This window comes from Penicillium subrubescens, assembly GCF_028828155.1.
Source record: "Penicillium subrubescens strain IBT 31985 chromosome Unknown utg000004l_segment0_segment0, whole genome shotgun sequence".
Taxonomy (NCBI): Eukaryota; Fungi; Ascomycota; class Eurotiomycetes; order Eurotiales; family Aspergillaceae; genus Penicillium; species Penicillium subrubescens.
The window spans coordinates 1852703-1877636 of record NW_026643154.1 but is presented as its reverse complement, the minus strand read 5'-3'; the positions used below and the strand labels follow the sequence as shown (position 1 = coordinate 1877636).

The 24934-nt window shown below is 50.7% G+C and overlaps 6 protein-coding genes across 6 annotated transcripts; 2 read left to right on the top strand and 4 right to left on the bottom strand.

The window, feature by feature from the left end:
* Positions 1-9292: 9292 nt before the first annotated feature.
* On the bottom strand, positions 9293-11112 carry N7473_005776 (amino acid permease; the record flags this gene model as incomplete). The annotated part of the gene is made up of 3 exons (XM_057151716.1): positions 9293-10622; positions 10690-10801; positions 10857-11112. The coding sequence occupies 3 exons, from the start codon at positions 11110-11112 to the stop codon at positions 9293-9295; spliced, it is 1698 nt and encodes a 565-aa protein (XP_057009521.1).
* Positions 11113-12468: 1356 nt separating this feature from the next.
* N7473_005775 (cytochrome b-c1 complex subunit 10) lies at positions 12469-13386 on the bottom strand (the record flags this gene model as incomplete). The annotated part of the gene is made up of 5 exons (XM_057151715.1): positions 12469-12477; positions 12536-12683; positions 12766-12819; positions 13113-13174; positions 13384-13386. The coding sequence occupies 5 exons, from the start codon at positions 13384-13386 to the stop codon at positions 12469-12471; spliced, it is 276 nt and encodes a 91-aa protein (XP_057009520.1).
* A 209-nt stretch (positions 13387-13595) lies between these two features.
* N7473_005774 (putative disulfide isomerase) lies at positions 13596-16503 on the bottom strand. Its single transcript, XM_057151714.1, has 4 exons — positions 15988-16503; positions 15839-15920; positions 14236-15780; positions 13596-14178 (listed from the first exon to the last, which is right to left on the bottom strand). Exons 1-4 carry the CDS (start codon positions 16209-16211, stop codon positions 13816-13818), a joined length of 2214 nt encoding a protein of 737 aa, XP_057009519.1. The 5' UTR covers positions 16212-16503; the 3' UTR covers positions 13596-13815.
* Positions 16504-16671: 168 nt separating this feature from the next.
* On the top strand, positions 16672-17514 carry N7473_005773 (complex I NDUFA5 subunit family protein; the record flags this gene model as incomplete). Its single annotated transcript, XM_057151713.1, has 3 exons — positions 16672-17222; positions 17285-17389; positions 17451-17514. The coding sequence occupies 3 exons, from the start codon at positions 16672-16674 to the stop codon at positions 17512-17514; spliced, it is 720 nt and encodes a 239-aa protein (XP_057009518.1).
* Positions 17515-18021: 507 nt separating this feature from the next.
* On the top strand, positions 18022-21643 carry N7473_005772 (coatomer subunit beta'). Its single transcript, XM_057151712.1, has 8 exons — positions 18022-18200; positions 18314-18353; positions 18422-18466; positions 18534-18565; positions 18620-19117; positions 19182-19949; positions 20002-20523; positions 20592-21643. The coding sequence occupies exons 1-8, from the start codon at positions 18183-18185 to the stop codon at positions 21303-21305; spliced, it is 2637 nt and encodes an 878-aa protein (XP_057009517.1). The 5' UTR covers positions 18022-18182; the 3' UTR covers positions 21306-21643.
* A 158-nt stretch (positions 21644-21801) lies between these two features.
* On the bottom strand, positions 21802-24740 carry N7473_005771 (serine/threonine-protein kinase; the record flags this gene model as incomplete). The annotated part of the gene is made up of 6 exons (XM_057151711.1): positions 21802-22574; positions 22634-22998; positions 23061-23476; positions 23557-24334; positions 24406-24564; positions 24719-24740. 6 exons carry the CDS (start codon positions 24738-24740, stop codon positions 22377-22379), a joined length of 1938 nt encoding a protein of 645 aa, XP_057009516.1. The 3' UTR covers positions 21802-22376.
* Positions 24741-24934: the final 194 nt, after the last annotated feature.

Below are 24934 nucleotides of genomic sequence, written 5' to 3'. Positions count from 1 at the left end.
GAAAAGGGAAAGAAAATCTCTGGAAAGACAGTTCGATCGCAGGACGGGGAGAAAATTGGGGGGGGCAGAGGAAGGGAAAGGGAAAAAGGATTAATTGGGGGGCGGCCAAGGTTCAGGTAAGAGAAAAAATACGCAAAGAGGGAAAAAATGGAACAAGAAAAAAAAAAGGCCAAATGGAAAAATGAACGGAAAAAAAAAAAAACTGAAAATGGAATAATGAAAAATTCGAGTGGCCGAAGACCGAAGACTGGGCAGACCAATACAGACGAGTAACCAAAGTAATGCAAAAGCAGCCGTCCCAGTCGATCACTCCTCGGGGAGGCAAGAGGCGATATCCTAATCAGGTGAGAATTGCAAAATTACAGTCGTGTATTACATGTGAATACTATGGCTTACGTACGCTGGCCCAAGGGAGAACACCGTTACCAACCCAAATAATGGGACTTTTTGGAAGCACCTCTTGGTTATTTAATTACCAATGTTACCCAGCCAGAATTAGAAAAGAATAGAATAGAACAAAATGTATTTGATTATAATAACCAATATGTGAGTTCAAACGCACAAAATATCCAGAGTCACTACGGAATACAGTAAGAACTGGAAGCCCTCGGAGTGCGCGAGTTGGCGGGTTTCGCGGGCAGCGATGACGATATGCCCGGGAGTCTTCCGAAGACAGCCCGGGCCAAGAATGGCCGCGAACAGCAGACTACGTGTCCTGGTTGCCGAAATGCATAGTCCATCTAGAGTAATAATCATGATAATACTGTTGGTGATTATTGTAACTAAATCTATGATCTTCATTATGAATATTATCATAATTGTGATCACCATAACTAACAGATCCTGACCATAAATCTGTCTTACTAAGATCACTTCACCATTCAGTCTCCATAAGGCAAGAGAATATCCCCATTTTGCCTACCGTCGATAGGTCATTTCCCTTAATAGATGGTTGCCTCTGACTGTACCGGTCGCAGCTACCAGCAGGGGGGCTACAGGTACTTATATATCACTTATTATTAGCGACTCGTGGGCAAACGGCGATCGGAAGATAGATCATGTTATCCGATTTGGCGCAGCAATAAATGCGCTGACGACTCTGGACGTGTGTCGGGTCTTTTTGTCCTGTTGTCTAGACCTCTAGACCCCCAGCTATAATAGTAAGTAGAACGGACATTAATTCCAACCCGATGAGTATCTCCCTGGGGAAACAAGGCTCCAGCAATAGCACGGTTTCTCCATTGCCACATGCCGCGTTCAGGGCGATCGTACATAATTGCTGTAATGCGCAATCCGCGCACCCCGATCGCGGTGCCTGCGTTCAGCACTATTATCGACTTAGTACTAAAGGGGTAGGTAATCTATGGGATTATTGTTGAGTCGATATTCTCACACAGCGCCTCCAATTATTCAACGTGTCAGATTTGTAAAGTACAGTCTTGACGAATTGTGTTGAACCAAAGTACTCGAGTACAAGTCAATGTCTAGTAAAAGCGCGTTGTTATGTTTTCAAAAACTTCAGTTACAGCCATTTCAGAATTATATATACTAACTCTAACTCAAGCTGCTCAATTTAACTCCACCATCCAAGACCGGTAATCTGATTAACTATACTTCCCCCCTCCCGCACTGGAGCAAGCCAGCAAAAATTGGAGAAGTGGGTTGGTTGCTCACCCCTGGCTCCTCCTCCTTGACGCCTGCTGTTGGGCTCCGCAGTGGCTTGACAGCCCCGCAGGTAAACAGATCACACATCTCATGCAGGGAGAAAGCACCAGCTCCAATTGCAACTGGTAAAGTAGTGCAACAAAAGTCCGACTTCTCGATCGAGAGAATTGGGGACGGGGGATTGAGCGGGTTACTTACTTGGGATTAAAGGACAGGGGGTCAAGGCCGGGATTTGACGGGAGGAATTGGGATTGGAATCGGGATGGATTGGGAAGAGCTGGGATGGAGGGTGCTCGAGCAGCAGTAGCAGCAGCATCTAGGTTGTGGGCTATTTGACTGGTCTTTGGTCGGTCGAGGTCCAAGTTCAAGTGTGCTCGAGGCCTTATGTTGCTGTTCGTAGTAAGCAAACAACTGTAGTGATTAGGTACTGGTCTGTCCGTGATCCAAAATCACTGGTCAATTGTTAACCGTTGCGGTTCGCTTTGATCTCCCGAGGTTGGAAGCACGTCATTCCCTCCGAAGAAGAGCTGGCTCACGGTGCGCAGACCTCATTGTGCATGGTGCTAATTCTAGCCCTTTTTCTTAACAATCCTGCATACCGAGTTCTGCTGCATGCGGGATGGATTTGTTGTGAGGAATAGAATAGTACTTAGAGATCAGGTATCACATACTACTGACAAGTAACCATATGTACTTCAATGCCTATCAATTGCAGAGTTTCTACAAGTACTGTTAACCGCAGAATCCAAAGATAAGTTGGAGATAACAACAACATCATTCAGCATTTGTTTTTTTCACCGGTTCTGTAACGGCCTTGCATCGTCCCCCTACATACTTTCACGGATGCGCAGTAGCCGCCCACGGCCTTTGCACCTCCCACGCTAAACCCTCCGACTACCGGATATCCCCCTTCCCCAAAGAACCCTCCTCGACCCGGATCTCTTCCAGCTGCATAAGAACGGGGCCCGGGATGAAGAGGGGCGAGGGGCATAGGTTCCGCAAATTATAGCCTCTGAGCTAGCTACAGGTACTACTGTAGCTGGCTACTTGCGGTTGACTTTGACCCGTTACCCGTCTTTGGTTACGAAGTAGCACCCTCTGTACTCTAATAATGAGGGATGAAGGATAAGGAATGTACGAAATAATGTCCAGCCACGTCGAATGAGGCGCTGCCATTGGGTGGCGTGGTTAATTCCGTGGCCTCGCATAGGCTCCGATTTTCGCTAGTGTTTTTTTTTTTTTTTTGCAATTACGGCACAACGAAGGTTTTGGGTTTAAATGCGGTTTGGCCTTTAATGTACTGTACTTTTGCCCCCGAACAATCTCGACCCTCGGTTCTTACCTAAGGTTTCAGGTATGATTTCAACCGAGGGGAAACAGAGAGAGAGGCCGGGAACTTGAGTCGAAAGGGTGTCTCAGTCCGGTAGGCTGATCCGGTCGGGTAGGAGAAGGATTCATATCCTGGTAATAACCTGAATTGCAGAATTCTACAAACAATGTTATTAGATATCTGTTGCTATGTAGTCTGCGATTATATAACTCCGTAGTTTTGGATGTACAGTTGATGCTCCCCCCTAGTCAGTGGTCACTGTCCCTGGCCCCTCCATGCTCCACCGAAGAAATTCGCAAGAGCTTCTCCCGCTTCGATTGTGGACCTGGCAAAAGGCTTCGACCAGGGTTCTGCAGAAATCCAAAAAATTTGATCGGATCTGACCATCGCCCCCCCTCCACCGCGTGACTTTTGCAAAATTTCCGCCAAACTATCAGAAAAGCCTTGGCGTATGTATGCCGATGACAACCGCGCTCAATAATGAAACTATTAAACTATTAATTTCTGTCATGATAATTAAAAGCAGCCACAAAATAGCCACGGGAATTAAGTGTATGGTTCTGGTTAAAAGTTTGCCGAGCAGATGGAAAATCATAGTCGTAATGGTTTATCAATATTATTTAGTCTTTATTACTGTACTATGATTATTATGATAATACCTGATAATTCCAGAGCATTTAATTGTCAACATACACTATTACTATTATTATTACTGAGTACGGAGTATATTTTGTATGACGGGAACGGCCACAGTGCAAAATCCCTCGGAAGACTGTCCCTCGCTTAACCTTCTTCATTCACCCGGGCAATGTTTCCAACTTGAACACGCCTGGCGGTTTCCGGCACAGACATTTTGGCGCGTGGCTGGACGACTAATGCACGATCACGGTGTGTTGAATCTGGCAGGTGAGAAAGATAGTCTAGTTTAGGCAGTCTCGCTGAGAACTAAATAAAATGCGGCGTCATGAAGTAGCATTTCGTAGTCATAGTTTGGGTTGTTATTAGTTATAGTGTTTGTTGGTCGGCAACGGAGCCGGGAGTTGAAAGGTTGAAAGGGAGAAGAGGGGGGGACCGAAAAGGATCCACTCCCAAAGGGGGAAAGCCACCAGAACAATTTGAGCAGAAAAGAAGAGAAGAGAGGGGCCAAAGATGGTTCGGTCCACGAGATAGTGGCCCATCCCGCAAACTACGGTGAGGCTGTTCCGAATCTTCGTTTTCTTAGGCCCTTCACCATCTAAGAGTTAGTGAACTATAGTATAGTAGTGCATCGTAATTGATAATGTTCGTGAGTTTACGGAGTACATTGACCCATTTTGTGGTGTTGTTATGGACGAGGTCAACTCTCGTTCTCCGGAGTATCTCCGTGTATATACTTCTGCAATTCATATATCGCTTTACTGTACCAACGGCTTTCCTTTGTCGGCTGCAGATCACATCGCTACCATAGAGTCCCGAGATCTCCTATTCCACTCAGGATCGGCAGCAAGCTTAGTGAATACTACTGTGGTGCATTTTCCTACGTTCAAAGCTTGGTTCCTGGCATCCCTCGCCCCCATATGCCGACCAGTCCCCCGCCAGTACGGCTATCCGAACGGGCTCCTCAGAAGGCTGGTTAAGCTATGATAGCCGGGATGCTAGTGAGCACCGGGCGGCATCAAAGTCCCCTCCGTAGTTAAGCCGAGTATTGCAATTGTACGAAATAGCGGTCTTTGATGCCAGCAGCCAGATCGCAGCGTCGATCATGCCCCTCTTTCCCTCCCCCGTCTCTCCTCCCTCAGCAAGTTAGTCTTTTCCCCATCGACAGCCACCAGTCTCGTTTTGGTGGAATAGCTTCATATTCTCCGAACTACTGCTCCATAGCGTCCACATTATGGAGTACCACCACTACTACCGGGTATGTCTATAGTTAAGCTAGTAGTCTTTCCTACCTGAGCACCACCACACCGCCAGCTGAAGCCTGAAAGCCCTTTTGTTGTCTACCATCTCGGCCGAACTAGCAAGACATCACGAGGGCAATAGTGGTAACCAACAATATTAAAGAAAATAATACTGAAGAATACAGCCATAGCTCGGATATGTACGTCGCCCTCATAGGCAAGACAACGCGACAACACATACATCATCATAGCAAAGTAAAAAAAAAAAATCACAAGAAAAAAAGATATACTTTAAACCGATTAAAAAAATCCCTCTTCCGACCCGATCACCCCCAACCCGTATTGAGTAAAGCACATCCGAACTCCAAGTCACTGTAAGAGTAGGCCTATGGCCGGCACAGGCCGGAAAGCACTTAGAAAGCCAAGTCCGGATCGCCGAGTTTCAGGATCCCCTGCAGCCAATCATGGCTCCACCCAGCCTCCAGCGGACGAGAGGATCGTGAGCGCCACTCACCTCATAGGTTGGGCGCTGTTATTGTTGACTTGAGTCTAGTCGATTTTTGTCGAGAAACCGGGCCATGACCGGCTAGCGGGCTTGTTTTGCCTCCAAGGTCCTCGGATATGCACCGGTTTGATGACGGTGTGCGTAGATTTGCTGGTTTTAAAGAAATAACTACGACGCTGAATGGGTTGATTGAATGCCAAGTATATGCCAATGGATGAGGGTAAAATATCACAAAGCAAACCTTGAGCCTATGACATTCGCAGGCTGGGGCTGATGCGACGGGACCTGACAGCACGGCGGAGACCTCCATTCTCCAGGTACGCGGTGAACAAGTGGAGCGCAACAAATGGAATGAAAAACAAGTCGGTCGGGGAGGACTCGGAGGAGTGGGACACCGCGCGATGCCAAGTCCGCGATGGGCAGAGGAAGACTGAAAGGAGTATCAATTGTTGAAAAGTCTTGTACAGTAGTGGTTCATAGTCGCGGTAGCAGGTTCACATAATCGGGCGTCTTCAGTGCGGAATTACGGCGTACAGCGGACCGAGTCATCGTCAGTGATAATCGGCTGATGTTCTTTGACTTTCAAAAAGTAGGTTCATGTAGACCACCACGTAACCGCTGGAACCATGGACTCGGGAATGACTATCAGGCAAATCAAAATCTATTCTCCGTACACCGTATTCTTGAATTGAGGACTGAAGTTTGAATATGATGATAATTAAATATTATTATGATCATGATTATTGTTGAAGTTAAATGCAATAATCCAAAATATTCATGGCGGATAATGAGATACAGTCCAAGTAAGTAGTATGCAAGAACTCTTATCCCCTTCTTACACCAGCCGCGTCATGTGGTTTCGGATAATCGCCAGCACTACTGTACAACGAACCATTGCCAGATCGATAGTCTATAATTATATGTCTGGGCAGGTATGATGAACAATTCCATGTGATTGCACGTACCAGGAAAATCATCCAAGGCGCCAAAGCAACGGTTCATAGTAAGGGCCGACCGTGGACGACGGGCTGTTTGCAGAATGAGTTTTGCCAGATGTTTTCCATTTTCGGCGATAGTGGTAATTTCAATCGTATGAGTATTTGCAAAAATACCACCCTTGTTTTTCTTTTTGGAGATTCTTTACACTGCGTCTGTATTGCTTACTGACATCAGTTTCCTTACAGCGCCATCGACCCCAAATGCTTGTAACCAGGGACACCAACGCCTATCCATGGCTGCCTGAACTGTGCATGCCGCCCATGACCACGCCTGGCATTTATGATTGGAGCCTGAGACGATGCAGGATATTTGACGGCCATCGTACCATCTTGCCATTGCCCGTCCAGCCGTGGGGGTTCCTAGGTAGCTATGCAGATTATACTGTAGTGCCTCCGATTCGGGGTATCGTCGAGTACTATGTAAATTAAGGTAAAAACCCTGGCGGTTGAAAAGTGTTGGTGGCGGGGAGATCCTGTTCTGTTCTGACGCGCTGTAAGACGGCAAAATAGAGACCAGTAATACACATCTGAAGCATGTGAGTACAATGGCGCATTTGGAGATCCATGGGAGACACCTTGAAACGAGAATAACAATAATGACTCGCTATAATTATAATATTCACTCTCATAAAGCGTCCCTATGAAACCTCATTTCTGGTTCAATTCATTTCGAACCCGCTTTCCACTCGCTTAATCGGCCTCAATTCCTATGGTACCGCAAGCAGGGCTAACGTAAGAGAATCAGGAACAACCAAGAAAATTATGACTGCGTAGACATCGTGGTGGCGACGCTTGCCCCGATACTTTCAGGAACCAACACATCATCCCTCGGCAGAACTCGCCAGTCGCAGAAGCCCCCTGACAAGTGTCGATCGGTCGCGGCGCGCAATGAGGCTATGAGCCGTCCAACTTGGTCCCATGATGGACGGCAGCAGATTGAATTTGCGCTTTTTTAGGCTCTAGAAAGTAGTCTGAGTGGCTTGAATGAATTGCTATAGACAAATGTAATCTACCTAAGGCCTAAGGCGAATTGGATAATATTTGCTACTACAAAGTCATGCACAAGTTACTGTATCTCGAACTACAGTATGAAGTCTTAGTCATGGCTAACTCGGCATACGACCGTGGTAATGCCGGAAATCGCGACACGTTTTTCACCGGTTTGCATGAGAAGAGAGAGGGCTGTGAATATTCTCTTCCCGTTTTAACCTCAGTAGGCAAAGAGAAAAAGTCAATGGCGGAATTTAAACTTCCCACGCCCCGGAGAGTCGGGATCTGAGTGCACGATGTAAGTTAATTCCACGACGTGCGTTTGAACCCCCTCCCGGAAGGTTCGTTGTCCCGCACGGGTAAAACGGATTTGAATGTGAAATTATCAATGTTATAGACGGAGTTGGCCGTACATACTGTAAGTCCTTAATAATAATCAGTTAAAAGCTAGTTGTAAGGAGGCATAGCTACTACCTAATTAATCACTATAGCAATCGCCGGAATAAGTAAAGTTTCCTGCAAAACAAAGCCCCCTTCCCCGAGGCTCCTCCTCCTCCTCCTCCTCCCTACAAATGCTAAATAAAGGTACGAATAAATAACCACTGAACGAGCCGGCGGGTGGGCCCCCTATCTCGTGTCGTGCACCTCGTGTCGGACAGGGACAGGGGCAGGGGGAGCGAGCCATCAGCCAGGGCGGATTTGTTTGGATGGGGATGGGCATGTCCACTTACACGCCCCGTCTTCCCGCTGGACTTCTGGCGCGGTGGCCCCCCTCTCTGCATCTGGAGTTAGATTAAGCATATCTGTGTGTCCATCGAACTTATTTCTCCGTTGCATCCATGTCCAGTGCCCACCACACCGCTGGTGGGGACCAGGGGGACCGGTGGATCGAGTCGCAGGATTCGTTCGGAGATCCCAGCGTCGCAGGTACTGACTGATACAAGGGAGGATGTACCTGATTTTGTGGTAGTAATGGGTGTAATTAGGGAATATTGGATGGGTTTGGGCTAGATGGTCTATGTTTAATTGTTTCGAGGCCCTGTCTCGCTGGCGGCGTACGTTTTAAGGGGCTCGTTTCGGTGCTTTTGGGGGCTATCGTGGGGGTGTTTAAGTACCTGGGTACTTCTGAGATGATCAGCCATACCTGATGCTTGCAGACAAGTGGGCTCTGTATGGAGATTCTAGCATAGTTCTTGTTTTCTTTTTCCTCTCTGTCTTTTTACGTTTAGTTTCATAATCCAGTGCCTGAATAGTGGTACATTGCATATCTCTCTGGTACATACCTCAGAAGGGCACATATATATTGCGAGGGTTCTCGGTGGTAAGCACACGTTCCGTTTGCAGAAGCGGGATTTCTATATTCTGAAGCGAAGCAAATCCCATCCGCCCTATAATCTTGTGTTCAAGATCTTTATTGCAGTTTGTTGAAAATCCACCATCCTATCCATCCACATACCAAGAGGATTTAAGCACCTGGGGCCAGTGGAGTAAGCCCACCTGACAACTCCATCTCGGGAGCCACATCGCAGCCCCAAAAACGCGGCGAGATGGGGCACTGGGTCTGGCTCCAGAGTACTTTTGCCAGAAGGTCCATTAGACCCCAGAATCTGGTGATCTCGATCTCCACGTTTGCAGCTTATACAGTGGGCTCTATAGTCTTGCCGAAGTATCAGTGGATGGTTCGGAAAACCGAAGTCCTCTAAGTGACAAAAGTCCTGAATGTCCCCGAGATGAGATTATCTGGTGTACGATCACATCCGTTTCTCAGAAGTCATTAGGATTAGTGTGGTATATCCGTTGTTTCCTTCATATACAACAGTATCATTAAGTAGGGTACATAGTAATGTACCAGTCAAGAAGATATCATAGAACGATCATCCATCCAAACTCCACGCACAACAAGTCAGAGCATCCATACCAGATCACACTACAACTTATCCTCAGCGGATTTCGCCGAAGTCGTAGTAACCTCTGCATCAGCATGCTCCTCCGGCTCCATGCCCTCACTAACAACGGCATGCATAGAATGCTCAACATTAACCTTCGGACCAGTAAACCACTTTCGCGCATCAACAACCCACCAAATCAACACAGCCAGCATCGGCGCCCCATACACCAAACAAGTCCAATTCATCAAATCAGGCGTCAAATCCCCCTTAGTCACACTCGGCAAACACAAAATCGGCACCATAAGCAGAACAAAAGCAACGCCCAACCCGCCAATATACGGCCCAAACGGACCCAAATGCCAAGGACCCTTGCGGAAGCGATGTCCCACAAAAAAGACCCGGATGAAAATGGGGATAGCGAAGGCGACGAATTGCGCAATGGCGCCGATGGAGAATAACGCGCCGATAGCGACGGAGCCGGCAAGGATGAGGAGACACATTAGTATTCCTAGCACGGCGTTGAGGATTACCGCGTTGACGGGGGTTTGGGTGTAAGGGTTGACTTGTTTCCAGATTCGCGAGAGAGGGAAACAGTCGTCGCGGGCGTAGGCGTATGTTACTCGTGATGCGGCGACCATGCAGCCCTGGCCCATGGAGAAACCGCAGATGATGGTTAGACCCAGGATACCCAGGGCTGCCTTTTGGGGTAGCACTTGGAGCAAATAGGATGCCCAGGGTTGGCCGAGATCGGAGTCGATGACGGCGCTGATATCAACGACTGTGTAGGCTACTACGAGCTGGAGGAACCAGCCCATTACTCCGCCGACGCCGGATGTGAGGACGATGGCGCGAGGGGAGGCGATGTTGGCGTTCGAGCATTCTTCGCTTAGGTGGAAGGGAGAGTCGTAGCCGGACATTGTCCAGATGACGCCGACGAAGGTCATGAGGACGGCCACGCCGTCGGGGAAGTCGGTTTGGTTTGTGATGGTGCCCCAGACTTCCTTTGAGGGGGTGAACTTGGGCTCGGATTTGGCTACGGCGGGGATAACGATGATGGTTGCAATCAGTGCGATGATGTTGAATGTTGATCCGTAAGAGTTGAATTGGGCCACGCGCTTAGTGGGCATGCTGCTGATTGCTGCGTGGATGATCATGATCAACGTAGTCAAGAGGAAGGTCTGCCATGTCGTTGGGACGTAGTCGGGGTTGCTGATAGACACGGCGGCTAGGATCATCGCAGAGAGTGCATAGTCTACTGATGGTGCTGCTGTGATCTGTCCAATCCAGTTGGACCATCCCGTCAACCAAGCAGCTAGAGGACCGTAGCCGGGAGGTGCGAGGACTGCTGCTGCGTAGTAGAGACCGCCACTAGACAGGAAATAGTATGTTAGCCTGGTCCACGACCCTGACTGTAACTTATGAAGGTCCTGTTTACCTCGTCGGCATGGCCGAGCATAGCTCAGCCATTGACATCGCAACGCACTGAATAAAGATCATAGCAATAATCCATCCCCACACCATGCCTGCCGTACCAGCATATCCCATTCCTAGAATTCAGTTAGTGGACAATTCCACATCTTGTGCATGGAAACGAGAACATACCATAGTACAGGGTACTCGCGAAAGACGGCAACAGGCCAAGAACGGCAAAACTGACACAGAACGTCGTCCACAGGGAGAATTCACGCTTAAACTCCTGCTTATAACCAAGTGCCATAATCACCCGCTCATCGGCATCCATATCATGGTCCGCATATGGCACATCGCCATCGGGCAGGACAGACGTAACGGGAGCATGATTGGCATCAGCGTACACGCGACGTTTGGAGGTGGTCGTTTCAGATAGTTTAGTGTCCATATCGGCGTAGTCCGTATCATTCGCAAAAAAGGGATATTATGTAAAACACTAGAGAAAAGGAACTGGATATAGCAACCAGCAGTGAGGACCATTCAACAATGGGACCTCTTTTTCTTGTTATTGACCCGAGCTAACACAGCTATGAGGAGGGCGAGGTCGCATTTATAAATCGAGTCGGGGTCTCCGTCTATCAGCTCATCAAGTTAGGGGGAGGCCAATGCGAAACCCGGTAGTGGTTATCTCTGCAGGACACACAACGCAGGTAGTAGATTGGCACTTATTTCCGGGGACCCATGACGATTAGAAAACGCCATCAGCGATCTAAAGGGAATCTGGAGCCTACTAACTTCTAAGGAACATGCGTATCTGATCCCGTGGGACTAGCCGAATGGCACTAGAAGGGGTCTGCTCGGGAGGGGATTGGAAGAGGGGGTGGTACAAGCCTACAAGGGGGGGAATAACCCAATAGTAGCGTGGCACCCAAGATCCAAATGGGGTTGACCATGTTTTTCTCCGCAATATAATCCCAGCCGCGGTTGATAACGGGAGACTATCATTTGCGTAGAGAGTTAGAAATTAGATCACCCCCCTGCGATAGAGTATAGACCGGTCTCAGGCGTGGAATTGAGCTTGCGATTGTACACAATAGGCGCATCCCGTCGAATGCGATCAGCGTTATTTGGGAATTTCTCCGCACGCGAGTCTTGTGATTCGACGAGATCAAACACTCGGACGTGATTCCATTCGAGCGCCCGCTGGGATCCGTGCTACCCCTGTGAGCTAGGCGAGTAGTTCCAAACCCATCAGGGCAGGTTCATGCGTGAGACTGGAAGGAGGCGTTGTTCCATTTGTTTGGTGTTTTGGGTTGGCTGGTCTTATCAGGAGAGTTGATAGCTGGAGAGGAGATAAGAGGCTGTGTGGTCGATTATGACACGACTAGTCGTGACATCCAAACAAAAGGCTTATCTGCAAGGAAGGGTAGACCTGCCCAAGTTGGTCAAGTGCCCCCGGGATGGTCATGTCAACTTGTCAAGGCATCATCATATCAGACACTCTCTACATTTTAACCTGGCTTGCTTTTGAGTTCTATAGGGGGATATTACGTGTCGGGAAGGGACGGCTGAGGGTGCCATCTCTTCGGAGTACATTAGATGTCATACGTATACTACTGATACTGATCAAAGACGACAAATGAAATCACCACAGCTTGGCTTGGAAACGGCTGCCTCTATGTGCTATTAAAAACAAGAAACTTTCTCTTCACCACTATTCTACACACACAGCCTCGAGACCACTCTATGCCATCGCTATTATCAAAGTACTAGCATGGACGCTCAAGGTACGACCGCGAATAATTTAGAAGGGCTGATATGAGTTAGTACGGAGCCAGAGGCAAGAAAAGATCGAGCGAAGCGGGACTTACGTTGTCCTCAGGGGCGATGCGGCGGTCGTAGTAGGTGTCCAGACCGGGAATCTGCTGGAGGATGTCACGGCGCACACGGGGGACCTCGCCGAACATGAAGAGGGCAGCGGTGCCAGCGAAGACGCCGAAGCTAGCAGCGAGAGTACCACTGATGCCAATTGTCAGTACACAGATGATGGCAATATCAAGGCTCTGGAGGAGGCCTAGCCCAAGGACTATGGAAGACTTACGCCTGGATAGCGGAGGGGATGGTGAAGCCAGCAACCATACGGGGAACGGTGTACCTGCAGTCGCGCAATGATTGTTAGCCTGGCCATCCAGAAAATCTAGTCGCAACAATTCATAATCCATATGAAGCCGAGCCCGCAAGATCTTTGACTCCGGGCCAGTCTCCATAACACCAAAGGAGGCCAAAGACCAAGTCAGGCACGACCGTAGAAGCCTTGGAACCGTAACGTAGGAAAGCCAGTCCGTCATTCCATTCAATAGTATGTAGGAGTCGCCGGAAATCCGATATTGCGAAACACATCGGAGGATCATGCTACAACCGAGGACTGGGAGTATGGGGTGATCTCACTTGGGCGCAAAGGCGGAGGTGGAGGCCTGGGCCGCGGCGCGGCGGAGAGTGGGAGTGAAGACCTATTGATCGAAAAGAAGCATGGTTAGCATTGAATCACTTGTTAGGTCCTGCTACCGCATCCGCGCTCATTCCGAGGACTGTCGGTGGACCGTCTGGAGGGCTTCTGCAAGCGCCACTGCCCAACACGACCACTGACTCCCGACCTCAGACAGACGACACAGACACAGTTGCAGACTCTCCTAGATGCGAAGGACAAGATCAGACATACCATTGTTGTTAGCGTGGGCAGGTGGGACAATTGCTCGAGGAAAGGACCGGAGCTGCAACATCGTGGTCGACGAAAACCGGGTGGGGATCACGTGACTTCAAGGGCCCCGACCATTGGGAGGCCACATGATTGGTTCAATCAAGTGTCACTACTCTGTGCAGAGGAAGTATAGAGCCACTTTAACTACATCTATAGACAGGCCATATCATCTTCTAGAATTTCATGGATTCGAGCTAGAAAGGGATGAGAACAGAACTAGGAAATATGTGCTTCAACTCCCCCAAAGTCGGCATACAAAAGATTCATGGGAGAACCGTATGGAGCAGGAAACAAACCACAGGAAAAAGAAAAAAAAACAGCCTGGAATCAATCAAATACAGGTGAAGAAATTATAATAACGCATCCAAACACCAGATCTGTACATGCGTCTCATTAATCGACCTTTCCGGTCGAGCCTCCGTTCAGGAATCCCTCCTTGCCATCGAGGTGGAAGAAACCACCGCTGCCATTGGCATTGCCAATAATACCACCACGGGTGGTAACGCGGCGCAGGAGTCGTCCACGTCCGATGATGGTGACAACAGCCACGGTAATACCAAGGAAAACGAAGAAGAGGATAGGGTGGCTGCTGAGGAAAGAGCGAGTGTAGAAGAAGAAAGTCTCGAAAGTGCCGATAGTAGACTTGGGGGACAGCTTAGGCGGGGATGCGATGACGAGAGGGATGGTCTCAAGGATGGAGGTTCGCGAGGCCATAATCATAGCTCCGCTAGAGGCAGTATCCCAGTAACGACGGTTCTGCAATAAGTTAGCATCAGGACTTCCGATAAAAACGGCAAAGAGAGAAAAAATTACATCTTCGTCGTTGATGATCACACGATCACCTTGTTCCACATCAATACCGTAGGTGGTACGCAGCCAGCGCTCCCAGAAGTCACCATCCACCCAGGCGAATGCGACAGGCTTCTTCTCATCCTCACGGATAGTAATACGCATGTTCTTCGCAGCCCGGAGTGCGCGCTGGTCATTGCGGTCATCAGCTTCCTCAATACGCAGCTGCTTGGCATCACGGAGTTCCGAGCGCTCCAGCCGGAAGAGTTGAATTTGCTTGTCCATCCACTCAAAGGCAGCTTCCTTCAATTCACGCTTGGACTGCTTGAAATCGTCGGAGCGGCGGCGGCTGAGAATGCCAAGCACGACGAACTTGCCATCCATGATCTCCCGGGCATTCGAAGCTGTGAGCTCCGGAACGATCGGCAGCCAGACAGTCTGCATCCAGGACAGCATCTGGCGGAAGTCCCGCATATCCTTGGGGGCTAGAGCATTGTAATAATTTGGCCGAGTGTCACGGACAACCAGAAGGCGGGGCCAAGTAGAGATCTTGAAGCGCTCGGCGAGAGCGGCGCTGCTAGTCTTGACGATCCGAGCATGACCCACAAGGCTGAGTGTGAGGCGCTCCATAGCCCTGAAATCCTCCGAGGTGGTCGCGTGGTCATAGAAATACAAGAAAAGAACCTCCTCGGTCTCTTCCAACTCCTTGAAAGTGGCCGCATCGACATCCTCAATCTCGGAACCGGGGCCAACAGCCTTCTTGGTGTAGGAGAGTAGATCACCCAGGCCACGGAGACCGGTATACTCGACTCTCTGACCGCCACGGAAGAAGTAGATGGTGGGGTATGCGTCAACTCGAGCATCCGCACACAGGCGGGTCTCGACTTCACAGTTAACTTCACCAATGTTCAGAGTATCCTTCATCTCCTTGGCCATCTCCTTCCAGTTAGGAGCCATAGCCTGGCAGTGTCCACACCAGGGAGCGTAGAACTTGATGAACCACGGATCTTGAGTCGTAGTTACAAGCTTCTGAAAGCTCTCAGCAGTGAGAGGGACGGAAAGGCCTTGCGGGTTAGGGGGAGGTCCATTGTGCTTGGTCTTGACAGTGACAACGCTACCCGGCTTGCTGGTCTCCATCGCACTAGACGCGTCCGCTGCCTTTTGGGCAACCAGGTCATTTTGCTTCTCGCCAGCCAGGGCGCCGGCCTGAGGATCCTTGTCTTTGGCAACGGGAGAGTCGGGTTCAGCGGAGGAGTCGACGCCAGGTGCGCCAACCTCGGGCAGTTTAATGCCCTGTGGGGGACGAGAGCCAGGCCTGATCGCCTCGAGCTTCTCTTCAATAAGCTTGCTCAGGTCCGCGACCGATTTGGCACCAACATGCTTGTCCTTTTGAACACCTTCCTCGTAGAACGCGAAGATCGGGTATGCGCCAATACCAAGTTTCTCACACAGGTCTCCGTGGGCCAGACAGTTCATGGAAGCGAAGTGGAAGTTGTAGTACTTGGTAAAACCATTCAGAGACTTTGGGTCGGGGGATTTGGCGGATGATGGAGAAAGGGGATTAGAAGTCTATAGTTGCATGTTAGCTGGAAGACCCTGATTGATACACTCCTCGCTGATCACGTACATAGTAGTACTCATATGTGGTCTGATAGGCAGGCGCAGCCTTTCTGCAGTGGGCGCATGTTGGCGAATAGTGCTTGACGAGCCTGTCGATAGTTAGTATTGTCGCAAGCAGAATTGTGATGATGCTCTGCAATGCTGAAAGGCACTGACCAAGTTCCATCTTTGAGCAGCTCCTCGTAGTTGTCGGGCGTCAACTGGAGCAACGGCGGCACGTCGAGTCCATTAAAGATCGAGGGTTCCTCGGCATCGATTCCACGGTTATTCCGGCGCTTTTCCAGTCGGTTGCCGACCTTTGTCCCCGACTCTGAAGGCGCGGCTAATGTAGGCACGGCCAACAGTGAAAGGAGGGACCACCCAAACCAGGAAACCTTCATTGTGATCGAAAAGGAGGTTCAAACCTCGGGTACGAAACCAAGAGAGAGTAGGCGAGCCCCGGGAGAGGCTCTGGTGCTGAATTGAAAACGAGAGACGTTGGTCGAAAAAGGGAGGATCGCGGAAATGTCACAGGTGGCACATCGGACGGGGGGCGAAACTTGCTCAAGTTGAACGCTGGTCAACCAGCCAAAAAGGAAAAAAGAGCAACCGGGAAGCACGACCAATCCCCGAGCCCTGAGAAGAATAAGATTAGACAACACAGCGTCCGAAAGAAATAAGACTTTTGCGCGCGCGTGTGTGTAGATAAGGGAGGAAAAGGTGGCTCCCCTTGCCAGGTCTGGCCTTGGAGAGAGGGATCCCAAGTTTATCCGTTCCGGGCCGACTTCGACTTCCCTTTCCATCATCACCCTGGCCCAACTTGCGCTGCCAACCTCAATTCCTCCTTTACCCTACGCCATAATGCGGTCTACACTTCGGCTTTTGGCCAATGTCAAGCCCCGGTACTTGGAGCCCTTCACTCCCACCGGATTGACTGGCCTGACCACCCACCCGAGCCCCCGTCCGACTCTGATCTACCTCTACACCACCACCCTCCAGAAGCTGTCTAACTTCCCGGAGTCCTCCGCCTACCGCCAGTCCGTCGAAGCCCTGACTCGCCACCGTCTCCAGATTGTCGAGTCGCAGAAGCCCCCGGGTTTCGAGCAATGGTTGGAGCGCGTCAAGAAGACTGTTGGAGCCGAGCCCGAGCGATTCGCCCAGCTCCAGCGCTCTGACGGCACATTCGCCTACGTTGGCTCACAGCAGGCCGATGGCAGTGACAATGCTCGTGGCGAGGAATGGGACGGCGAGGGCATGTCTAGCACGACCGAGGGTCCTGCCCGTACCCCGCAAGAAGCCGCCGAGTGGCAGAAGATCCTCGAGGAGTCCAGCTCTACCGCCGCCAAGGTTGAGGCAGACCACTACGAGTCTCACATGTCCTGGGAGAATGAGCCCGCCCTTGAGGCCGAGCAGTAAGTGGACTGGTTCATTTAGGCGGACAGTCATCTATTCATAAACTAACACCGTTCCTTAGGGTGTCCGAGATTGAGCAGAAGATCGGTGCCGGTCTCATCGAGGAGGTCATCCAGGTTGCTGAGGCAGAGCTCAAGCTGACCGATGAGCTTTACAAGGCTAAAGTGTGAGTATCCACAAGCCATTGATTTCGCAGTTCTGTTTCAGTATACTGACAAGTTATACAGCTGGGAGGAGCTAGAGGAGAAGCCGGTCCCTGGTCAGTGGACTTATTTCGAGCGCGGAAACTAAAGCGATTTTCAAAAGGGCTTAAGGCCCGGTTTCTGTATTTATTAGAGGGCAGGTTGTTCCAATACTTTTTTGTTCTGTTCCAATTTCTCCTATATTGGCGGCGTCTTCACCCAGAAACCCAGTAGCTGCGCTCGCGCATGGATATAACAATGGTCCCAGTACCTAGTAAGCAAGATATATGCGCGGTGAGACAGGGGGTTTCCATAGATGCGGAAGTATGTAATTACTATGGGGCGTTACTATAGTTCTGCCTCAAATTGCTTTGACTGTGGGATATATGGCTGCAATTGAATAGCAGTGTACGTTGAATCAACTAGAAACAAATATAGATTGCACAAGGCTTAATTTCAATGCCATTGACTCTCCAAGTCGTTTGCTATTTACTCTGCTCTGCGGTCATGGTCAACAGCCATGCGGCGGGAGCCTCGAATCGCCCGGAAGGCGGTGAGGGGCGGCGGGAATCCCTTGTGGACACATACATTGTCCCTGAATGACCTCCAGCTCTCCCCCAGACGAGAAATCTTTGTGATTCTCGAAATACTCTTCTTTGAATTCGAGGCCCGTTTACCGCTCTTTACTCGGGCTGTCTGAGCGGCTCGTGGAATCGCCCTCGCTCTCACAGGCCCAACACCGCGCCACACAAACACTCCTCTCACCCCCCACACAACATGCGGCTCGACGTCAAGGTACGCAGACACAGACATTGCGGTGGCTTTAGCTGCCTGGCCGAAGATGCTATAGCGATGCAGATGCAGCAATATGAAATTGAGCGGATTGCTGACGGACTGGTGTCTTACAGAGGCAGCTTTTTGCCCGCTCCGAGCGGGTAAAGGGAATCGGTAAGCTCATGACTTGCTCGTGCGCATGGAATTGAACGAGACCGATCTAACTATTATTCGCATCATAGACTTCCACCCTACGGAGCCATGGATCTTGACTACTCTTTACAGCGGTATGTCTAGGAAGAGGAACTGCGAGGTACCTCTGATGTGCTAGATGGACTAATTTCGCGCCAACAGGTCACGTCTACATTTGGTCATACGAGTCACAGGTAGGCCTTCTGTGCTGCTCTGATCCTGGCATAGCTAACACCTGGCTTTCCTAGTCCATCATCAAAACATTCGAACTCACCGATGTCCCCGTCCGCGCCGGTCGATTCATTGCGCGGAAGAACTGGATTGTCTGCGGTTCGGATGACTTCCAGCTCCGTGTCTACAATTACAACACCTCCGAAAAGATCACCTCCTTCGAAGCTCACCCGGACTACATTCGTTCAATTGCTGTTCACCCTACTCAGCCTTACGTTTTGACCGCCAGTGATGATATGACCGTGCGATTGTGGGACTGGGAGAAGGGTTGGAAATGCGTTCAGGTCTTCGAGGGTCACAGCCACTACGTGATGGGTATGTCCATCAACCCGAAGGATACAAACACTTTCGCCACAGCCTGCTTGGATCGGACCGTAAAGATCTGGAACCTCGGCTCCCCTCACGCCAATTTCACACTGGAGGCCCACGAGACGAAAGGTGTGAACCACGTGGATTACTACCCCGGCTCGGACAAGCCATACCTCCTTACCACCTCGGATGACAAGACTGTCAAGGTAAGCAAGTATTGAACTGGAACCTTCGTTGGAACGACAAGCGTACTGACCTGAAAATTACTAGATCTGGGATTACACCACCAAGGCACTCATTGCGACTCTCGAAGGCCACACCAGCAATGTGTCTTTCGCTTGCTACCACCCCGAGCTTCCAGTCATCATCTCCGGTTCCGAAGATGGCACAATTAAGATCTGGCACGCCAACACCTATCGTCTGGAGCAGTCACTCAGCTATGGTCTGGAGCGGGCATGGTGTGTCTCCTACCAGCAAGGCCGGCAAGGAATCGCAATGGGTTTCGATGATGGTGCCGTTGTTGTGAAGATGGGTCGCGAGGAGCCCGCTGTCTCAATGGATGGATCTGGAAAGGTTATCTATGCCAGGCATAGCGAGGTTGTTTCTACCGTGATCAAGGGCGATGCTAGCGTGAAGGACGGGGAACCCATTTCACTCCCCACAAAGGACCTTGGACAGTGCGAGGTCTACCCCCAGACACTTTCGCATAACCCTAACGGCAGATTTGTCTCCGTTTGTGGAGATGGAGAGTATATTATTTATACTGCTCTCGCCTGGCGTAACAAGGCCTTCGGTTCCGCTCTGGACTTCGCCTGGGGCTCCAAGGACAACAGCAATGATTACGCCATCCGTGAGTCCGCAACGAGTGTCAAGATCTTCAAGAACTTCAAGGAGCAGCCTGGTGGTCTCGATGTTGGATTCCAAGCGGAGGGTCTTAGCGATGGTGTGTTGCTCGGTGTTAAGGGCCAAGGTGGCATTGGCCTGTTCGATTGGGAGTCTGGCAACCTCGTCCGCCGAATTGAGGCCGACCCCAAATCCGTAAGTTTATTCGCGCTGCCCTCGAGACCTGTCAGCTAACCTCTATCTATAGGTTCATTGGTCTGAGTCTGGCGAGTTGGTGACGCTCGCTTGTGAGGATGCATTCTACGTTCTTCGCTACTCTCGCGAAGCTTATATCGAGGGCATGAACAATGGCGAGGCTGATGAGGATGGTGTTGAGGCGGCCATGGAGCTCGTCGCTACCATCAACGAGACTGTTCGCACCGGAGAGTGGGTTGGTGACTGCTTCATCTACACCAACTCTACCAACCGCCTCAACTACCTTGTGGGTGATCAGACCTACACCATTTCCCACTTCGACCAGCCTATGTATCTCCTTGGCTATCTTCCCCGCGATGGACGGATCTACCTGGCCGACAAGGACGTCAATGTTGTTTCCTTCGCTCTGTCTCTCGCTGTGCTCCAGTACGAGACACTCATCCTCCGGAATGAGACCGAGGCTGCTGCCGAGGTGCTCCAGGATGTTCCTGAGGACCAGATGAATAAGATTGCCCGTTTCCTTGAGGGACAAGGGTACAAGGAGCAGGCCCTTGAAGTCGCAACTGATCCAGAGGCAAGTCCGCCAATTGCGGGATCATCTCCTCAATCTGTACCATATCTCACTAACTTGTTTGATTACAGCACCGATTTGATCTAGCTTTGTCTCTCAATGATCTCGAGACAGCTCTCGAGATTGCTCGCGTCGCTAACGTCGAGCACAAGTGGAAGGCCATCGGCGACGCCGCCCTGTCTAGCTGGAATCTCGCTCTGGCCCAGGAATGCTTCACTCACGCCAAGGACGTGGGTTCCCTGTTGTTGCTGCACACTGCCTCCAACAACCGGGAGGGTCTCCGCTCCCTGGCCGCCCAGGCCTCCGACTCCGGTCTGCACAACGTCGCCTTCTCTACACTCTGGTCCCGGGGTGACGTGGACGGCTGCATCGACCTGCTCGTGAAGACCAACCGCCTCGCCGAGTCCGTCCTCTTCGCTCAGACCTACAAGCCCTCTCGTGCCCCCGAACTTGTTGTCCAGTGGAAGACCTCCCTCGAGGGCGCGGGCAAGGCCAAGGTGGCCCGCCTCATCGGTGTCCCACCCGGTGCCCCCGATATCATCTCCACTGATGACGACCTCTTCCCCGAATGGGATGAGTATATCCGCCTCGAGAAGGAGGGCGTCGTCCCCGAGCCCCCCTCATCCGAGTCTTTGATCGATATCAACGGCGATGACGAGAAGGAGACCGCCACGAACGGCGCCCCCGCGGAGGAAGCCGAAGCCGAAGACGAACCTGAGGCCGAGGCCGAGGAGGAGGCTGAGGATGAGGCTGAGGATGAGGATGAGGCTGAGGATGAGGAGTAAAAGGATCTGTCGGAGGAGATCGATCGGTTTGTATTCAAAGGCAGTTACGGCTCGAGAATGCGTTGAATAGAGCATTTACCCTTTTTTATTATTTGTTTCCGATTCCGATTCCGATTGACGAAATCGGTTGTTGAATGCTGAATCGCGAGCGGCGTCTTAACGTGTGTCCGACATTTCTTGTTCGTTTTTATTCATTTTTTTTATTCCTCTTCATGTTCCATTTTGGTCTTTTTTTTTTATTGCTGTAATCCCAATCCCGCTGTGACAGGTTTTCATTTCTTGGCGGGAAATGCCGGAGATTGAATGATAGATACAATGATGAAGTCTCTTGCCTTGGAGGTTGCCCAAGTGTATTTTCTAGGTTCTGTGTTGAAAGCCATGCGTGAGGTTGTTCGTGGAGGCTTGCAGCATGGGGACGTACCGATGCCCACTCTAGACAGCAGGAGTCAATTAGGTGACCCCGAGTATATGTAATCAGCTACGCTATGAAATCCAATTTAAAGGATGATGATCTTATTCCAGTGTAAAATTGACTTGGCGTTGTCCGTCGAGACTCTGTCCAAGGATTGAACATCTCGCACCCGAAAAATGGACCGGATACCAAGAGAAACGACACGAGTAGACAGGTAATGACCGCTTGAGAATATCAAACAGAAAAGTTGAGAAAACAAGGGCGCAAAGGAACCTGCCTGTGTTGGGGTTGGTGAACGCTGAGATGGGAATGGTAAAAGACAAACCAGAGCGCTCATGGGTGGTGAGGCATGAGAAGGGACGAGGACAAGGGAAGAAACAGAAACAAACAGTGCAGCCTCGGAAACTGTTAAAGACCCTCGAAGTAAAATGCCGCAGACTCCTTGTGATGAAGGGGGAGGTGGGAGGAACAAGAAAGAACATGGGAGAGGAAGCGAGGAACTTGGGACAAAGCTAAGAAAATGATCAAGATTGGTGGTATGCGGACCAAGACAAAACACAGTACAAAAGGAGAATCGTGTCTATGAAGCCCTTCTCGCGCACCTTTCATTTCTCGATCTAATTGTTGAGGCTAGTAGTAGCCCGGAGGAGATCCTGCTTTTACTCCGGGATGCTGCCAAAGGACGGGTCCTTGACACTGCCGCCCGCATCGCCGAGACCAGCCACTGGACGGTTGTAAGACCATCCAGCAAATTGTTGCTGCATGGTCGAGGATAGGGCAGGGCCTTCGACGTAGGAGTCCTGGGGCATTTCGCCAGTGAACTCCTTGTCAAAGTTGTCGGTATCACGAGCGTCCACCTGAACAAAAAGAATGAGCGATAGTGATTCAGTAAAAGATTGGGTTCTTGTGTACATACCACATTGGGACGGAAGCTGGGCTCGTACTTCCGTTGAAGCAGTTTGCGCCAGTCAATGTTAGCAAAGAAGTGGTGCGACTTGATCTCTGCGGCACCGTTGGCACCAAGGCGACGCTGAGGATCGCGATCGAGCAGGCGCGTAAGAAGATCCCGAGCAGCTGGGGGAACAATGTCACTGCTGGGGAAGGTCAAGGGCTCCTGCAAAATCTTGCGGTACATCTCATTGGTGTTCTCATCGTAGAACGGCGGCAGACCCGTCAACATCTCGTAGAGCAAAACACCGAGTGTCCACCAATCGACAGACTTGGTGTATCCATTACCAAGCAGCAGCTCGGGGGCAAGGTACTCAGGAGTACCACAGAAGGCTAAATTTGGTTAGCGAAACAGGCCCGAGAGAGATGAATTATGAGAAAGTGCTTCGACTCACTGTTTGTCCGGTCCTCATCCTTCATGTCCAATTTGCAGAGACCGAAATCGCAGAGGGCGATGTGACCGGTATAATCGAGGAGGATGTTCTCGGGCTTAAGGTCACGGTAGATGACCTTGAAGCCGTGCAGGCATTCAAGCGCACACAACAGCTCTGCAGTGTAGAATCGGGCGCGATTGATATCGAATCGCTGTTCCCTTTGCAGGTGATGGAACAACTCTCCACCATTGACGAATGCCAGAACAAGATACAGCTTTTCCGGCGACTGGAAGGAGAATTTCAGAGGAACGATGAAAGGATTGTTGATCTGTGCCAGCACAGATCGCTCTGCCAGGGTGTGGGTGACTTCGGATCGGGAGATGATGTGAGCCTTGCGGATCGTCTTGAGGGCGTAGATCCGGCCGGTATCTTTCTTCCTACATGATTCATAAAACAGTGGTTAGCAATCGGTTAAAATGATTGACATGAAACAAAGACCGTGCCAAGAGTGACGTACATGACCTGCATTACTTTACCGAAACTTCCCTTGCCAACGACCTTTAACAAGTCAAAGTCTTCCATCTTCAGACTGCGTTGTCTGTTCTCCACGAAAGACACACCGATCTTGATGGAGCCGCTACCGAACTGGAGGTCCAGCCACTCAGCACCCAGCTGGCCCATGGTACGTTCCTGTTCCGCATGAGCGGCAGCCGCCTTCTGGTTCTCCTTCTTGCTAAGCTTCGGATCCTCCACATATGGTTGGCCGGCCTCTTCAAAGCGGGGGTGGACCTTGGTAGCACCCAAGAAGATATCTTCACTCCGACCGGCGCCAGGTCGGGCGGCTGGGTTGCGGAGGTACAGCTGGACGTTCAGCTCGGTCTTCCGGGACACATCAAACTTGAACGCAGTGCTGTCACCCGCCCACAAGGGGGCCTCGGGAGTACCCGACACGGCATCCACGAAAACCTGGTTCTTTTCGAAATCAAGAAGGGCGTAAGGGAGATATTTGTTGGAATAACGGCCGTGGATAGTCGGGGCAGCGTTCAAGCCTCCGCTAGTGGACTGCGGCCGGGTGGACTGCACGAAGGAGCCCGCTTGCCCGTGGGAAGAGTGTGACGAGGAAGAAGTGCTCGGACGCAAAGATGATGGCGCGTACGAGTTATTTTGGAAATGGGAGTTGAAGATTTGCTGGTAATGAGGAGACAAGGAAAATCCTGTGCCTTCGTGAAGGGTCACAATAAGGATGCCCGGTTTCACGGGGGCAACGGGCGGAGACACGAGCGACTCTGAGGCAGCTATACCATTGCGGGGTAAGAAATTAGCCATGAAACTCAATTGCTACTTTACCCCTTATCGAATGCCATACCAATGCCATTTATGGAACCTGTGGGAGTGACACTGGGGGCCTGGGGAGCGACCGGTGTCTCGTCCCCAGCAGCGCCATTGGAATCACCCTTGATTGTGGAGGTCGAGGATGAGCGACCAAATGTGTTGGTCAAGGGCGCCAGATGCGTCTCCTTGAGTTCTAAGAGAAAGAGTAATTAGCGGTTGCCACCGAGGTTATACCAGCCTCACATGCCCCCCGTGGAGAGGGGGGCATGCGGCCCTCATTTCGAGGGGGAATGAGGGATGAGGGGGTAACAGGGACAAGGAGAGATAGGGAGACCAACTGAACATACTTTTGGTGAGCTTCCAGGACATGATGGCGGTGTCAAGGCCAGTGAACCGCAGAGCAGACGAGAATCAAGATCCAAGAGGGTCGACCGCAGTGCGTTTGTGTTAGACAGCCTGAACCACCAACAAGTCAACATCGAAGTTCCCAAAATAATGGAGGCCGGGACCACACAGGATCAGCGCCACGCAGCCGAGAAGCCACGATTACCGACAACCACGCT

What these genes read in the sequence shown, in the direction of transcription:
- N7473_005774 (XM_057151714.1), bottom strand. Translation starts at nt 16,211, where the DNA reads ATGAAGGTTTCCTGGTTTGGGTGGTCCCTCCTTTCACTGTTGGCCGTG. An exon ending in CTGCTCAAAGATGGAACTTG is followed by an intron (nt 15,921 to 15,987) that starts GTCAGTGCCTTT and finishes AACTATCGACAG; the next exon opens with GCTCGTCAAGCACTATTCGC. An exon ending in CCACATATGAGTACTACTAT is followed by an intron (nt 15,781 to 15,838) that starts GTACGTGATCAG and finishes ATGCAACTATAG; the next exon opens with ACTTCTAATCCCCTTTCTCC.
- N7473_005772 (XM_057151712.1), top strand. An exon ending in CGAGCGGGTAAAGGGAATCG is followed by an intron (nt 18,354 to 18,421) that starts GTAAGCTCATGA and finishes TTCGCATCATAG; the next exon opens with ACTTCCACCCTACGGAGCCA. An exon ending in TTTGGTCATACGAGTCACAG is followed by an intron (nt 18,566 to 18,619) that starts GTAGGCCTTCTG and finishes TGGCTTTCCTAG; the next exon opens with TCCATCATCAAAACATTCGA.